The sequence below is a fragment of the Scomber scombrus genome, chromosome 16 (assembly GCF_963691925.1).
Source record: "Scomber scombrus chromosome 16, fScoSco1.1, whole genome shotgun sequence".
NCBI lineage: Eukaryota > Metazoa > Chordata > Actinopteri > Scombriformes > Scombridae > Scomber > Scomber scombrus.
The window spans coordinates 25115295-25131585 of record NC_084985.1 but is presented as its reverse complement, the minus strand read 5'-3'; the positions used below and the strand labels follow the sequence as shown (position 1 = coordinate 25131585).

At 39.0% G+C, this 16291-nt stretch overlaps 1 protein-coding gene across 1 annotated transcript in view; it reads left to right on the top strand.

The window, feature by feature from the left end:
- The window catches only part of ptprua (protein tyrosine phosphatase receptor type Ua), a 206866-nt gene that overhangs the window by 100715 nt on the left and 89860 nt on the right, over nt 1-16291 (top strand). The window contains exons 4-5 of the mRNA XM_062436618.1: nt 6614-6695; nt 15493-15608. Of these exons, the coding sequence (XP_062292602.1) occupies nt 6614-6695; nt 15493-15608 (198 nt within the window). The remainder of the gene's footprint in view (nt 1-6613; nt 6696-15492; nt 15609-16291) is intronic.

The window sequence follows — 16291 nt, the reverse complement described above, 5'->3', positions numbered from 1 at the left end:
ATATGTTAATATGTGTTCTTAAGAGTTTGCACTGATGACTGAGCCAATAAGCTACTTTGGAGACATTGTCGATGTTACATATAACCAGCAGGTGTCACACTAGCACATTGTAATGTTTGTTATGATGTGGGCCAGAATGAAAAATTGGCTTCCAAGAACTTGACAAGAATATCAAGCACTTTTGGTAATTGATCATGATTGAGACCTTCCAAAGCTCTCAGTGCAACTTGAGGGCCCCGGCCAAGGGCTCCACAAGGACCCGTTTGATGTGTGATCCTGAAAACTCATTGAGTGCACAGTGTTAGCAGTTTAGTGACTTCGCAGCTATATTAGACAACTTTTAAGACCCCTTGAGCATCCTTATTTCGAAGAGGGCCCCAGTGACAAATTTAGTTACTTTTCACTTTGGTCTGGATTGATGGCTGCGATCAGTGAGATGATGACAACAGGCATGTCCAGTTATGTGTGGGAGGCAGTGGTGGTGGTGTGGGGGGGCCCTCTATATTTCTTATGTCTTGGTTACGACCCTGCTACCAAGGTGAAAAGGCTTTGACTTTTTTTTTTTTTTTTTTTTTTTTGTCGTTGTAATAAGATTACATTGCCGTGTCCATTGCCTTCTCTGGTGTGGCTTTACCACATGTGTACAGCTAGATACTAAACCCATGGGTTGTTAACTAAAGGCTGATACACACACACACACTTGCAAAAAGAAAACATTCAGCATATGCTGTCTTGTCCTCTGGTAGCACACTGCAGTGGAGCTACTGTACACCTCCCCATATTTCTTCAGCCTCCAGAGAGAAGATGGCAGGCGCAATTGCACATCATATATTTCAATGTTTTACTGCCACATTGTCAATATGATCAATAGTGTTGGCCTCATTTGAGCTGAGGAAATCAATTAAGGGAACATTGTTGCAATTTTTGTTCACCACATTCCTCAAGCGATTGTGTGTTAGTCGTTAAATTAATTAAAGCCCTCATGAAAATTGATGGCGTCCACATATCAATTGAGGGCTTTATCATTAGTGCACGCACATAAATAATTTCTGCAGTTCTTTAATGAAAGCTAAAAGCTAAAAATATTAAGTGCTGTGCAAATCTTGTTTTTAATGGAATCCCTTTTACTGCTACCACTTGTGATTTTATGTATTCACTGCAAGGCCTCCTGGGATGTAGTATGGATTTTGTTAATGTACACTATGAGTTCTCCAGCACTGAATTTTATGAGCCAAACACGGTGCTCCAGGAGGTGCATATTAAAATGCTTCCATGCTTTTATATCAAATATGACTGTCCAGCTGCTTCCATCCCCCTGACTGTTTACAGTGGCCGTTTTTATGCCAGAACATGCTGGATTTTACATCCTCACATCCTGATCTGGATTTGTGTGTGTGTGTGTGTGTGTGTGTGTGTGTGTGTGTGTGTGTGTGTGTGTGTGTGTGTGTGTGTGTGTGTGTGTGTGTGTTTTTGACAATAACACTGTGCTCCATCCTGGGAGATTGGCACCCTGCTGGTCTTGGTAAACCAAACCTTGATTCACACATCACAGATTGTGTCTTTGCAGTGCTACAGGCCTCCCATTGTTGCTCCTTTTTTGTCACAGCAAAAGCCTAAGAGAGGCTGAGAGGAGGTTGGAGAATGGCATCACCTGGAACTGGACATTTTCTATTGCCCAAATCCATCTTTTTATAATGTTTGCAGAAATTGATTTTTTTTCCCCTCCCTTGCCTACTTGTGTGAGTATTGGAATAAGGTGAAAATTTCCTATCAAATATTAAAGATGCTATGAGGCCTCGCCCCATCATGACAAACAATATCAACTGGCCTCAGCTTCCAAACTCCTCTGTCTATCTCGTCCTACTGTATGCAAGGTGTTCCTTCACTATTGCTCATCCTTCACTATTATTTCTCTCTATACAACCTTTAATATATCTTTCAGAGCAACGTTGCTGTGAATGCTCAATTTCATATAAGCAAATGTGCAACACATGACCATCATCTAGGAAAAAAATGCTGAAAATTGATATTGGTAATAGGCAACCATTCATTCCTCCTGTTCATACTGACCATTAGAAGATCCCTTTATAATGTATTGCATTGTAAGTGATGATCGACAGTCCTCCTTCTGTGCAAAAATGTATTTAAAAGTTGATCTGAGGCTAATAGCCGTCCAAATGAGTCAAAACCAGTAGATATGTTTCAACATTACAGTCTTTTTAGTGCCAAAGTCCCTCTTTTTGTTACTATACTTCACCACAGCTCAACAGGTGAGGCTCAGCCGTCCAAGTAAACACAAGTAGGGAATTTGATGCTAAAAAACCTGTAAATGTGGTAGATCCACTTGATATGCATAACTCAGACAGCTGAAGCCTCGTATAAGCTTCACATCAACTTTTAAATGCATTTTTGACCACATATTTTGCCCCCATCACTTACTTTGACAGCACATTTGAAGGGGAAACCTCTAAGTGTTCATATGGATACCTGACTGCTGTGCTAAGACACACTATTTCAGTTTTAACATTCAGATTGCATGATTCAGATTTTATTGTCAATACAGCACTGTATACTGTACTGTATCTACATATCTAGTGTACTGTATAGTAGATACAATAGTGTATAACTAGTGCATACCAAGTGTATATTTTTATAGGACAACATACAGCATTATGTCATAAAGTAGGGTACTGCATGTCCAATATGGACAACAACTTGTGCGCCCAGGCATCAGTTTTTTAGTGTCCCATGGAAATGTTTTTGTTAAGCGGCAATGAGTTGAGCTCTCTTGGCTACCGTACCACCTCCATCCATCCAACTCTACCGTTCATGCACAGAGCAAATTGTCTTATTTGTAGTGCCCTGCTTTACAAACTAATTATTCTACTTTAGACGTTTCTATCATAGCTTGTGTGCAGCTATCTGATGCCAAGGTTATTCCTCAGTTCCTGGTGCTGTCATACTCAAACACACTTTTCTATAAGTGAGGGCAGATGCAGAGGAGCTTAATGATGGCTAAAAGTGTGGAGCTGAGTGAATCGATGGCGGTGGGTGCGTTGACGCGTGATGAATTGAAGAGTTAATCGGTCAGACGTCTCTAATGGCCCGACATAGGAATGAAAAATAAAAATAAATTAGTGGAAAGAAAGCCTTAGTCTGTATCCATCTGCCGAGGCCTTTTGTGGTATTGATTGGCCCTAGGCACTTAAAGCCTGATGTATTGTCAACATTGCAATCGAGTGCACGGTCACAGTCTGACTTCCACTGGGCTTTGGCATAGATAAGTAGAGGTAGTCACTAGAGTGGCGCTGCTGCCACACACTAACACAAGTCTGATGTATAGTCTCAGAACCTATCACCTATTGTCTGATGACGATTTAGTCTCTTTGGGCAATGGCCAATGTTTCGGGGCTGCTGGCTACACCAAATGTCTGGGCCATGACTCTTTCGTCTGCTGGTCATTGTATACAGTCAGATTAGCAACTCAAGACGTGAGAATGGAGTTGGAGTTGAATGTTTCTCTACACAATACCCAAACATCAATACTTTTTAGGTGTATTAGGTCCACTTGTCATTTCGGCCATTGTGTTCCACCTCCTTCACTCCCCACACAGACTGATAACCTGCATATAAACATGTTCATGTAGTCCTAATTTCATTGTATTTTGTCTATATTCATGTGTTCCTTCTGCCTAAATTTAATTCATTACACATGATTGGTCAGTTGGACTACAAACAGACACCAGAATGCTTCTAATACCAAATCTCTTCCCTTACCTATACATATTCTGCATTGATATGCAGATATCTGTTTATAGAGTTGTAGTGTACAGTTACGACTTTCATTTTAACCTGCTGTTAATGCACTCAACCCTCAAGTTCAGAGATTGTCAGATTGTAGTAGTGAGGAATTACTTGTAGTGGGAATGGTTGGAGGTCTGCTGACTGTAATTACTACTCAGTAATCCAGAATGACTTGTTTCCACTCTGGGAGGCCTCCTTATTCATTTTCAGGCACTGCGTGTGCCCATCTCATTTAGATGAGAGAGTGAATATCTAGGCTTTGTGTTTAAGGACCCCTGTAGCTGCCACATGAATTCATAAAATGAACAGTACAGAAGGAGATAGGGATTTATTGCTTTATATTGTATTCTAAGGCTTGGTGAGGTAAAAGGATACTGCTTAGATTCACTATTACAGTCTAATTAATAACTTTATTTTAATTAAATGTATTTAGATTATTTCAGTTATTTAGAAATCCATTATCTTAAAGGGCGAGTTTTTGAAGTTTTCATATTCTGTAGCTTCACATTAGTGTTCCATATGTATTCAAATCCGAAGTGCTCTTACCCACATCACTGCTGCAGAAAGGAATGCAGGTGGAGTCGTTCTTCAAATGTCATGTTCTGAAGTCTGTTCATGGATGTATAAAGAGAACTGGATACAACATTGGAGGCGGGGCCCCGATCATGCCTAAGAGAGTTGCTCAGTGGCACATGAAGCCAAAAGAGTTTGACTTTTTCCACATAGCTTCTGCATCTGTGGGGCCCACAGAGCAAGCACACTTTGGCTGGCTAAACTGGCTACATTCGGTTCAGCCGCTTGTGCAACTCCTCTACGTTTTTGAAATGTGATTGGACTAAATGGATCAAATTCTGATCGTGAAACAGCTCTTTTAATGAGCTCAAAAAAATGTCTCCTGATTTACAGACGTCTCATTCACAATGTAAGTCTATGGGAAAAAGGCTTTTTTGGGCCCAAATACCATCATGTTATTGTTTTTACACAGTTTTGCCACTATGTCAAATTGACTTCAAAGCCCAGTGGTGTTCCTGAGGGCTTGAGTCTGTTGCCTTGATGATTGTGTGCACTCATTTGTAAACATCCTGTTATGTATAACATGATAAAGAGTGATAATGATTAATGATTAAGACTGACTACACTATGATGAGTATTGTGGCTTTTTCAAAAGTGTTCAAAAGCAGTAGAGACTAATATTGAATGGAATGGAACAATTTGGTGTCTAAATGCTTATAAAATTCTCTTGACTGTATAAGAATGTCAGGGAGTCATAACTGTCTAGGCCATAGTCATTGCCTAACATAAAGTATATAGTTGTGACAGCGCAGACAGAAGTAGTGACGACGAAATAAAGCGAGATTGAAGGCTGGCTGGCAGTGGGTTCATAGAGGCTTATACAATCCTCATGTCAAATCCATGTTACCATAATAACCAGTTACTGACTTGTAAATAGTGTTGATGTCAACATCCATGATATACTGATGACCTGGAAACTGGAATGTCTAAGGCCTTTCATATATCCAAATTGCCACTAATACAGAAAAGCCTGAAAACCAAAAAACATGGATACGCCATGTTTGCTTAAGGCCATTATTCAAAGTAGTAAAGCCTCAATTTAATGTATATTGTGCTCTGGCATATTGTCAATGTACTGTATTTTAAACCTCATACCACCAAATAGGTAATCAAATAACTGTCTGACAACCAGTGTTGGGCAAGTTACGTGAAAAGTGCATACAACTGTATATACGGTTTACTTTCATTACTCAGCCCAGCTACACCAACTGTGTCTTGTGTATTTACTGAAACATGTAGTGTACACAGCGTTATCATGCACTACATAGACAGGGGAAAAAAGGCTAATTTAGTCGTCTGCTGAATGAAAGGAATGAGCTGGGGATTGTCTGAAAATTGATTTTGCCACCTGACACACTGTATGAATAGAATTCCCTGTAGTGTACAGTGTGCAGTGAATAGTGAATGAGTGAATGACATTGATCACAGTCAATGTATGTTGTGTTCTGTTGAGTAATAGTCCTATCAGTGGGTTTGACCATATGTTTGGCGCCCATTTGGAAAAGCACATTATTCATCAAGATGTTTTATGTTTATGTATTAGATTAAAGAGAAGGTCAGAACATGGATTTACTGTGGTTAAGGTCTGATTAATAATTGGGATATGGCACATCTGACCTGAGATTTGGATATGATATTGGTCCCATGTCTGTTATCTACGTGGGCTTAAAGGTTATATGGATTTGAACATATATACCTAGCTATGCGATCCGTTGGTGAATACTGAGACACCACTGCAATCTCAATTGTCTTTTGGCAGTTTGGCATTCAGAACTGTCCAGACCAGTGTTGTAGAAATTGGTATCTTTGCCTCTTCTCTGATAGTTTCCTCTGTATGATCCATATGACATTTTAGTACAAAAAAAGTGGCTCCAGAGAGTGCTTGTTTTTTGATTCTGAGCTGAAGTGCTTATACTAAATCCTGATATATACGTGTTGATGTTTTTAAAGAGCTTAAAAAAAGGTTCTGGTAATACATTAAATTATAGTTGTGATTATATAGCTGCAAAAAATATGACACAACAAAAATGACCAAAGATGCAAGAAACACTTCGGATAACTGTCTTAATGCCAATATAAAACTTTACAGTGAAGATTTAATACAAACACCTGAGCCTTCCTGTTCTTGGCAGGCTTTGGCAGGACCCCATCCTACCAAATTCCTACTACTGTCAATCTACTTGCCACTCAAGATGTAATGGTGTGTAGTCATTTAATTTATCCATTGTCTCCACAGGTCATCTTCGAAGCAACTGTTTCCGAGGAGCGGCAGGGCTACATTGCCTTGGACGACATTGTGCTGCTCAATTACCCCTGTTGTAAGTACCCCATTCTGTGCTGCTCATAGTCTACCTGCTGACCTTTACTGAGCTTGGGGAAAGTATCCGACTGAGCATCGGAAGCCTTAGCCAGGAAGCTCAACAGTTTCCCGGAGGTGATTGAAGACTAAGAGGCAATCTTGCTGACAAGGAAACAACTGAGGCACATATACCTAGTACCTGTGCGACGGTCAGAACCACAATAGCACAGCTGGAGGCTTCTCTTCTTTGTCCTGGCAGAATGGCTGACCTTTTCCTCTGATCACTATGCTCCCAGTCGGGAGCTTTTAAAGCTAATATGATGTTACAGGCAGGAAAAGAACAGCTAGTGGTTGTACTTTGATCCCCTCTTGAAGATTTTTTTCTATTTGTCATATATGGGATATGAAGGGATTGGAGCTTTTTGGGTGTTGGTAATGTTACATTACATTCTGTTCTGTTACATTCACCATTATACCCCCCGTAGTCCTTTGGTCTACACCCTCGCAGGCTGAGATGTTGGACCCATTATATTAGACCTTTTAGTTCATTGATGTACTGCTTCCATGATGATCAGCTCCACTGGAAACCATAGGCAAAAGCTACATTTGCTCTGATTGGTCTACCAAGAAGTAGATATTAGGGTAAAAGCACTACTGGCCTATGCTGACTTCTATAAAGAGACTAAAGGCCCATTTATGCTCAACGTACATACGAAAATGTACATGTCCTTTTCAAACAATGTTACCGTCACTGCTCACATACTTCCATGCGTTCTTTTAGTTGGCATGGATGTTAACCAATACATTCACCAGGGGGCAGCCCAGAGTCAAAAGTTTATGACAACAACAAACTCAAAAACAAACATGGCGACTGTGGAGGAGATATTGACAATGTACCTCTTGCATAAAAGACAAAACAATGTGTTTAAAGTTTCTAACCAACTCGTAACAACCTTTCCTCAAAAAGTTCCGCCATTGTTATTTCTTCTTCGTGTCTCACTAGAGCTACGTATCGGGTAGCGACAGCAACACTGCCCCCACGGTTTCCGGTGGTACTGCTCCGTTTGGCCCGTATCCGTAAGCTTTATGGAAACGTGCAAAAATTAGGACGAAATGAACGCGGAGCACAGACAGAAGTCTCTATCCGTATTTAACGTTGTGCATAAATGGGCCTTAACAGTGCCAGCACAGTGATTAATAGGGTTTGACTGGTCTTCTATTAAAAAAAGTTGATCAATTTAACAGTTGTCTGCTTCACTAATTATTACTGCCCTACGTGGAATATGATGCAGTGTTTTATTACACAACTCTATATTTAGTTGGTACTTACACTGGTTTCAATAAAAAAGCTAGTGGCTGATATTGAGTATAATGCAAAACTTTATTTAGATTGTGCATATGTATGGGAGTTTTGTTTCCATTATTAGTTGTAGATGTAATATTTGTGTGCCAAATTCCAACGATTATCTCTACAAAAAAGATATTTTCAGCAAAAGAATGACAAGTTTTGGGCAAATAGTTGCTCAGATTTATATATGTTACCGCTGAATATTCCAATATTATAAATGACTATGGATAATGTGAAAGGTGTCACTCTATGTTGTGTTTTCAGCTTCTTTTCCTGCCCCTAATTGGTCAAACTAAAGAAACCAATGAATGCAGATTTAAATCCAGCATTTTTGTCACATACTACTGGTTAGATCTACCCTGTCCTTCGATGAGAACCGTAATATTGTTTTGTGACTGCATAAATGTGGGAAAATGTTAATGAATGATAATGTGGGGTATTTATGAGCTCATGAAATTCAGATCTGGCTCTACTGAAAAATCAGGCAGGCCACACGTTATAAATCATTGAATCCTCACTGGGGACAGAGGAACTGAAATAACTCTTTCTAAAACCAGCACTGATTCTTTTTTTCTTTTTTTGTGCACGAGCTCATCTCAAAGTTTATCCACTTGCCCTCTGTCACCTTATTCTCAATGGAGCAGGATATGTTACCATGGTGATTTTTGGAAAAGTTAGCGGAGTAGCGTTGCCAGGGCCCCTTGGTTAGCCTCAGTGGCACTCAGACGTTCACCATGCCTATTAGCACACATTGTGTCTGCTAATGGCTGCTATATGTACTATATGTACAACATAAACGCATAATTCATAAAACACAACTCATTTACTCATTTGCAAACAAATGCCAAGTGTACATAAATTCATACATGTGCACAGTCACATAATATTTTGTACCAGCTGGTGTAGCTGCAGAAGCAATCACCCTTAATGACCCTAAAACACACACATGCACGCGCACACACACACACACACACACACACATTCACATTCACACACTCGCAAACATGTAAGTAAACATTAATAAGCTGGCACAAATTTCCCCACAGGCAACAAGAGTAATCGTTTACTCCCTTAGGAAAAATTCGACTCAAAAGCAAACTGCTACTCAGTTTGCACTCCTACTTATTTGACATTTGTGTTGTTTTCCTCTTGAGTCCAGGTCTTTATTCTAAACACGTGTTTCAGTCAAGACCAATCTCCCCTGCATCAAGAGCAAGAGGCAGCATAACTAATTTAAAGAACCAACATCTCAGACAGTTGGAATGCTTTTGAGACTGAAATTACCTTGCTTCTATTTATGTTTTAATTAAGGCTAGACAGGTCAAATATACACAGTGCTGGGCATTTAGATTTGAAATTAAATTTTCTCAGTAGCTATTAATGCAATTGCCTCATCCTCAAATGACTTTTCGTATAATTGGGGCTTTGAACCCTTGGCCTTAAAAGATGACTTGAAAGTAAACGCTTGTTTCCTCCAGACAAAATAACCTGACTGGCACCACAGCAAACATCTTTGTAATACATCACAAACAGCATATTAGTTCATTCATTCAAGCTCACTGCAGCTCTCTTAACTTTCAGCCTGCATAATTTTTTGTATTGCACAAAACATGTTAAATGAGTCAGGTGTTGGAGATGGAGAGATGCAGAGTGGAAATGAGTTACCGCAGAGCCCCTCTCACTTTGATTATTGGATGGGGAGAGCATGAAAAGGACTGCAGAGAGGAAAGAGAAAAATGAGCAATAAGTAAAACGTAGGATGCAATTTTTGTCATCCAGTCCTCAGCCAGATGTTGCTGTTGGTTACTGTGGAAACCAAGCGTAAGGGTGTGTGTGGTGTGAATTGTATGGGTTTTTTGCTTTAGAATTAAATTTTGCCCGTCGCATTGGTGTCCAGTAGAAACCGCAACAGGATTTTTCCAGACAGTGTGCGGCCCATCTGTTAGGTGTAATCGAGGTTATTATTTTCTCATTATATTGTTATTTTTGTTCAGACGAGTGAGAAATCTTTCAAGTGCGACGCGGGGAGGGTTTAAGTCAACATTGTGTAAAAATACCAAATGCTGAAAAAGCTTCTTCACAACAGTCTAATTGTTTTTTTATAAGCTTTTATTGGTGAGGTGACCATGATTTGAAAGATGCAGAGAACAGTGATACAATTGGAACCAAACAGAGACCAAATTAATGGAGTTTTTTGAACAAAGAAACATAAAAAGCCTTACTTCACTTCAGTGGAGAGACAAACAGTGTTGCTGTTAGCTTTCCATCTTTAGATAATGGTTTTTATCTGTTACTTTGTGGTTTACTTGGCCTTTTTGTTCTTCACATTGTCATTTTGACAACGTGCAGAAAAAGCATCGACAAAGCGCTAGGTTTAAAAAAAATGAGGTAAAATAGCTATGAATTGTTGGATGTATTCACAGCTAATTACTTATTTTAAAATATACAAACTAGTTATATTCACCTTCCAATAATCACAAGTATACAGTGCTGTTTGGCAGTATAGTCATTGCTTGCATATTTGTTTCCGAGGAGGGAAGGTGAGTAAAGTTAGGTTTAGGTTAACTTGTGTAATACATTTCTAACACTAACTATCAAACAATAACCTTTAATGTTATTCCTGTTATAGCTTTGATTTTAGAACTTCATGAGTAATTTTGCAGCTTTTTCCAATTGCCATTAAGTGAATGATGGATTTTAGTATTATGAGGAGCTAATGCTACTTCAGTCATTTTTCTGCCTGCCAAGGAGAAACTAACTCATTTTGGCATGAAAATGTTCAAATTCAGTTATAGCTTAGCACAAAATATAATTAACCATCAGCTGTGGTCCAACAGTAACAGCATGATATACTCTTCAGTTCATCTTTTGTCCCAATTAACATGTGAAAAGAGTGAGAGAGCAATTTTGGTATGTTGATTTGTGTTGTTGATGATGTACTATGTGCCAACTTTAAACTTAGCTAATGCAAATAATGGAGCATTAGGAATACTTTAATACACCAAAGAGAAATGTAGATGGAGTGAAGATCACAACACAGCTTGATGTATAGCCAGACAGCGCATTAGTGAAATTGTGAAGTACCTCTTCAAAATGGATATTCAAACATAAGAAAAAGAGGGAAGCACTTTTCCCCATAGTGATTACCTGATTCTTTATTCCACAGTAGAGCCTTTTCCCTGAAGATATTTTGACGTGTTGGTAGGAAAAGCTGTCAAAATATCTGAAAGAAATCAGCTGTAATTTGTTTTGGCGGCTTTCGGTTAAAATGTTTTATCACATTACTTCAAAAAATGCCATCCTAAACCTCAGAAAACTCAAAAAACGACCAAGAAACAAACAGTTTCAGCTTTTATATCGTAACTTCTTGTGGAAATTTGAATAAGAGAGGGCAATAATGTAATAAAGTAACACAGTAACAAAGTCATTAAGTAATAAAGTACAGAAACCCACCAAGGAATACTGATAAGCTTTGCTGTCCCTCTACTAGATCAGAAGCGGTCAGTTTTACTACCAGGTATCTTATCAGGCATTTACACACGTTAAGGCACACACATGATACAAAAGCACACTTAATATATATACATCATATTTGATTATCTGTTACTTGCTGATTGACATCTGGCAGCAAAGCATAAGTGTAGCTTTGGGTATGTCTTTACTAACTATTCATATTTTTACAGATCTCACACAATCTCCCATTTAACTCCATGTCATTTTAACAGTAAGATCATTGCAGAGTTTCCAAGTTTGTGCACTATTATGTTAAAGCATATGGGGGATACTCAACCTGATGATCTGGTGACCCTCAACTAGCAGCAGCAGTGATGAAGTTGGTGAGCTGGAGAATCTGAAGCAGGTAGAATTTATACATTACAAATGTCACAGAATCAATGACAGATTAAAACAACTGAGATCATTCGGATTTATATTTAATGTCAGATGTTAGGTGTTGTTCGCTTATTTGTGATTGTTGCTCAGACATGCTGTCTAATTAAATAACTTTATTACTGTTTGTCAAAGCGAATAAAAACATCTGGTCCTTTTTTAAAGAAGAAGCAAAGTGTCAGTAACAGTTGAGCTAATAAAGTCAAACATTAAGCTTTGACATTAGTAGGAGAGAAATAGACAGACAAGTGGGCTGCAGCCTCTCAGTGAAAGATCTAGTTCAACAGCTGAATACATAATAATACAAGTAGAAGATTTTGAGAATATTAAAAGAGTTCTTGACTTGTGACACTCAAATGCACAAACAGATAGAAGACAGACAGAATCTCAGGTGAGGTTTGAAAAGCTTACAGCAGCTATTCACAGAGCAGCACATTACCTACAACTTTCTATGTATTTATGTTAATGCAACATTTATTGTGACAGTCTATTTAAACATTCATTTTGGTCTCAGATTTATAGTTAAGTAGTCCATCAGTAAAATGTAAAAACATCACGGTACAAGTTCAGGCAAGTCGGCAAATACATATTTAGCATATATAGTAAATGTAGTATTTTGCTGAGTCGGGCCTTTTATGTGTGCATGGGTGCACATGGTGTCTACGAGAGAGAAAAGTGATGGAGACCAAGTGCACATACTCGATTATTCTGGCAGTCCAACAAAAAAAAGTGTTGCTCTCTTACCAAAGGTCAAACCAAACTTACAACCTTGCAGCAAAGCAGCGGGAACTCAAACCCACAAGTCTGAATCAATACTGACAAGCAGAGGATCAGTCTCTGAGACAAGAGGGAAAACAAACGGTGCTTATTGTGTATGTTTGATCTTGAAAGTGAAAGTGTTTTCGGTGGGTTCTATTCCCCATTAAAGGTACCCATAGGAGTTTTTGACCACTAGGGGAGCTGAAGAGCAGTTTTTTGTTTCTTCAGTGCGAGTCCACTGACACTAAGAAACATAGCAAGAAAAGTCTTTTTTAAACAATGTTTACTTGAAAACATTTTAAAAATTCACTTCGAAGTCAAAACACTTAACCCATTTGTCAGTTCTCAAATATACGTGTGTGTTGTGGTGAGAAGCTCTGAATATAAACTGTACTGTTTGTATGAAAAGTCCACAGGCTACCTTTAAGAAATGACCTGAAAATATGTGATGCGCTACTGTAAGCAAATGCAATGAGACTGGTGTGACTAACTGCAGGGTTTATGTCATTTGATAAACATAATAGACATGCGTTTCTGCAGGCGTGTTGTTAATGAGCGCTTTAATCTAAGCATGCAAACAGCACTGCTCAGTAGAATCATTCGGTAAAATTAGTTGTTTTGCATCCTGGCGTCAGCTGTTTCACATTTTATTGAATTGCATTACAGACAAAGAACAAGCGGTGTTCTTTAGCTGTCATATAAACAGAATGAGGGTTCACTTGAGTTCTTGATGGGGCTTAAAAAGTAGATCAGAATCAAGATTTAGATGATTTTTAATGCTTGGAGTGAGGCATCGTACATTGCCAATGGCTGACAGTCATTGACCACGGAGCCCTCTACAATCATAACATAACATTATTATACTGCGATTTCAAAGCTGCCACCCCCCCCCCCCCCTCTCTCCTGTCCACAAAAGCACTGAAGTGAAGCCTGCCAAACACACACACACACACACACACACACACACACACACACACACACACACACACACACACACACACACACACACACACACACACACACACACACAAATTTTGGTATAACCAGCCCAAATCAAATCTGCATGCTACACAGTGAATTACACCAAGCAGAGATTCACAAAAAAACAAAGAAATGTTATAATTGTAGTGTCTCTGCTATAGAAAAAACATTTCCATCTTTTGTTCATCAGGCCAAAATCCAAAGTACAGTTTAGTTTGGTGAAGCGACCAAGTTTGTTGCCATCATAATATATTGTTCATATGATCGATATATGCTCACACCTGCTGGGCTGACTGCCATTTATTTAAATTGCCTGGTATATTCTGAAGTCACTATGACTAGTATTGAAAATATTTGTTATAATCATTATATAATCATCTCCTTAATGAGGTAGGTTAAGCAGAGGTTATAGTAAGGAAAGACAGAGGTGATGATGGGCTGTGAACAGCCAACATACATACATATAGATAGTATATAGGTATAAAGGTTATATACCTTTAACATGGGATTCATGAAACTCTGTTAATCGCCTTAACTTGTGATAAATGATTCGTTTCAGTCTGATGAATGTTACCTGTTCATGAGGCGTTTGTGAGATATGAGGTCTGTGGGTTAGCTGCACAGCTTCATCTCTTGCTTTCAGACATCAGAAGACAAACACAGAACCAATTCAGGAGTGACCAAACAATTAGAAATATGAATCCAGCGAGATATGACATCAGAGCACATCTTCACTGTGACAGAGATATACAGAGGGATTGATTTTATATGAAGTTAAAGATGCTTAAAACAATCTTTGCCATCTTTGACTGACACAGGATCGCATCCCATCAAGGGTTTTGCTTCGTGATGGGAGTCACAGAGATATTAGAGGAGAATATTATAGTCTACAGGCGATGTTACACTGCCAACTGCACAAACCATGATAGCGGACAGAAACCTGCAGAGGCAGCTGTCAGTGAGAGAACTTTAACAACTACTGAAATATAGAAGTTAATGTGCCAGAATAGGACCATAAAAATGATCAAATCTAAAAACCTTTTAGTTCATTGGCAACCACGATGATGAAAATATGGGAAACAGAATATAAATGTTGCATAAAGTTTGTTTTATTTATATATTATATTTTTGTTGATTTCAGTATCATATTTAAACTTGAATGAATTCAAAATAGGACAAAATTGTACGTGAAACAAGTGTTTCTCTCCAGTGAACAAAAAAAAAAAGATGACGTAGTCATGACTCATATGACAGGTGTGGACCTCTTGTACATTTTGTTCATTCCTAAGAGAACATTTTAAGTGTGAGACAATTGATGAAGCCACGAATGTTCTTAAATCAGTCATGTGCACATTTTAATAGCTAAACTATTTATACTGCGTGTCTATCAAACTGAATGTGTGTGTGTGTAAGTGTGTGTTGCATGGAATTTTGTGAGATAAAAAGTTATATACATATGTATAAATACAGTATATATATAATGCACATGTTTTTTATTGTATATGTATGAAATTGTTATGCAAATGCACTCGTGTTTTTGCATCATTATCTAATGCCGTATGTGCACTTTTTGAACCGGCACAGCGTCCTTTGAATAAATTACAATCCACATCTGTGTGTTTAATATATTTAAACATTGATGCTAAGCTCCAGATGTGCACACTTTCATCACTCTGTGTGTGTGTGTGTGTGTGTGTGTGTGTGTGTGTGTGTGTGTGTGTGTGTGTGTGTGTGTGTGTGTGTGTGTGTGTGTGTGTGTGTGTGTGTGTGTGTGTGTGTGTGTGTGTGTGTGTGTGTGTGTGTGTGTGTGTGTGTGTTTGTGTGTGTCCTCCCTCCACAGACAAGGTGCCTCATTTCTCTCGGCTGGGTGACGTGGAGGTGAACGCCGGGCAGAATGCCTCGTTCCAGTGTGTCGCCACGGGCAAAGTCTCGGAAAGTGATCCTTACCTCCTGGAGGTGAGAACAAGAGCAAAAAAGAGAGATGTGTGTGTTTTTCTTTTCTCTTTTTTTTTGTTGCTTTTTAGATAAACAGTTAAGTCTCCACACCAGCATCTCAGTACCTGGATAATAGAGGGAGGATTGTGAGCCGCGGGGAGAAGAAGCAACACAAAGGATAAAGAGAGAGATGTCTTTACATGTGTGGCATTTAGCCAACGGTCTTATCCAGAACAGCTTACAGTATTTACATGCACGTCTGCTGGCCATGCTCCCATTAAAATCTTATTCAGGCTGCTGTTTACATGAGCTTCTCATAGTGTGACTGAGCATAACCCAGTTAAGAGAATATTCCATACTCTCAGATAACATGTCCTCTCAGCCGGAAAGTCTGAAAACATTCAGTTAGCAGCGACCGTTGTTTTGACAGAGCCGTGACACACTTTTTAATACCGAAGCCAAAACGGTCCCAGTGGCAGCTGGTTGTAAGTGCTGCCCACTGAGTCGCTTTTGGTCAACACAACTGTGTCTGTGATGCCTCGATCGCTTTGACTGAGGGCACGCTTTAATGGTCTGTTTCAGGAAATGAGCCAGATATCATCACCGGGGCATTCCTTCAAAGCGGTTGGAGTGTGAGCTTACCCTTAAAATGAGCACGTGTTTGCATGTTATATTTCATGCTTGAAGTCAAACTCCACCGCTCA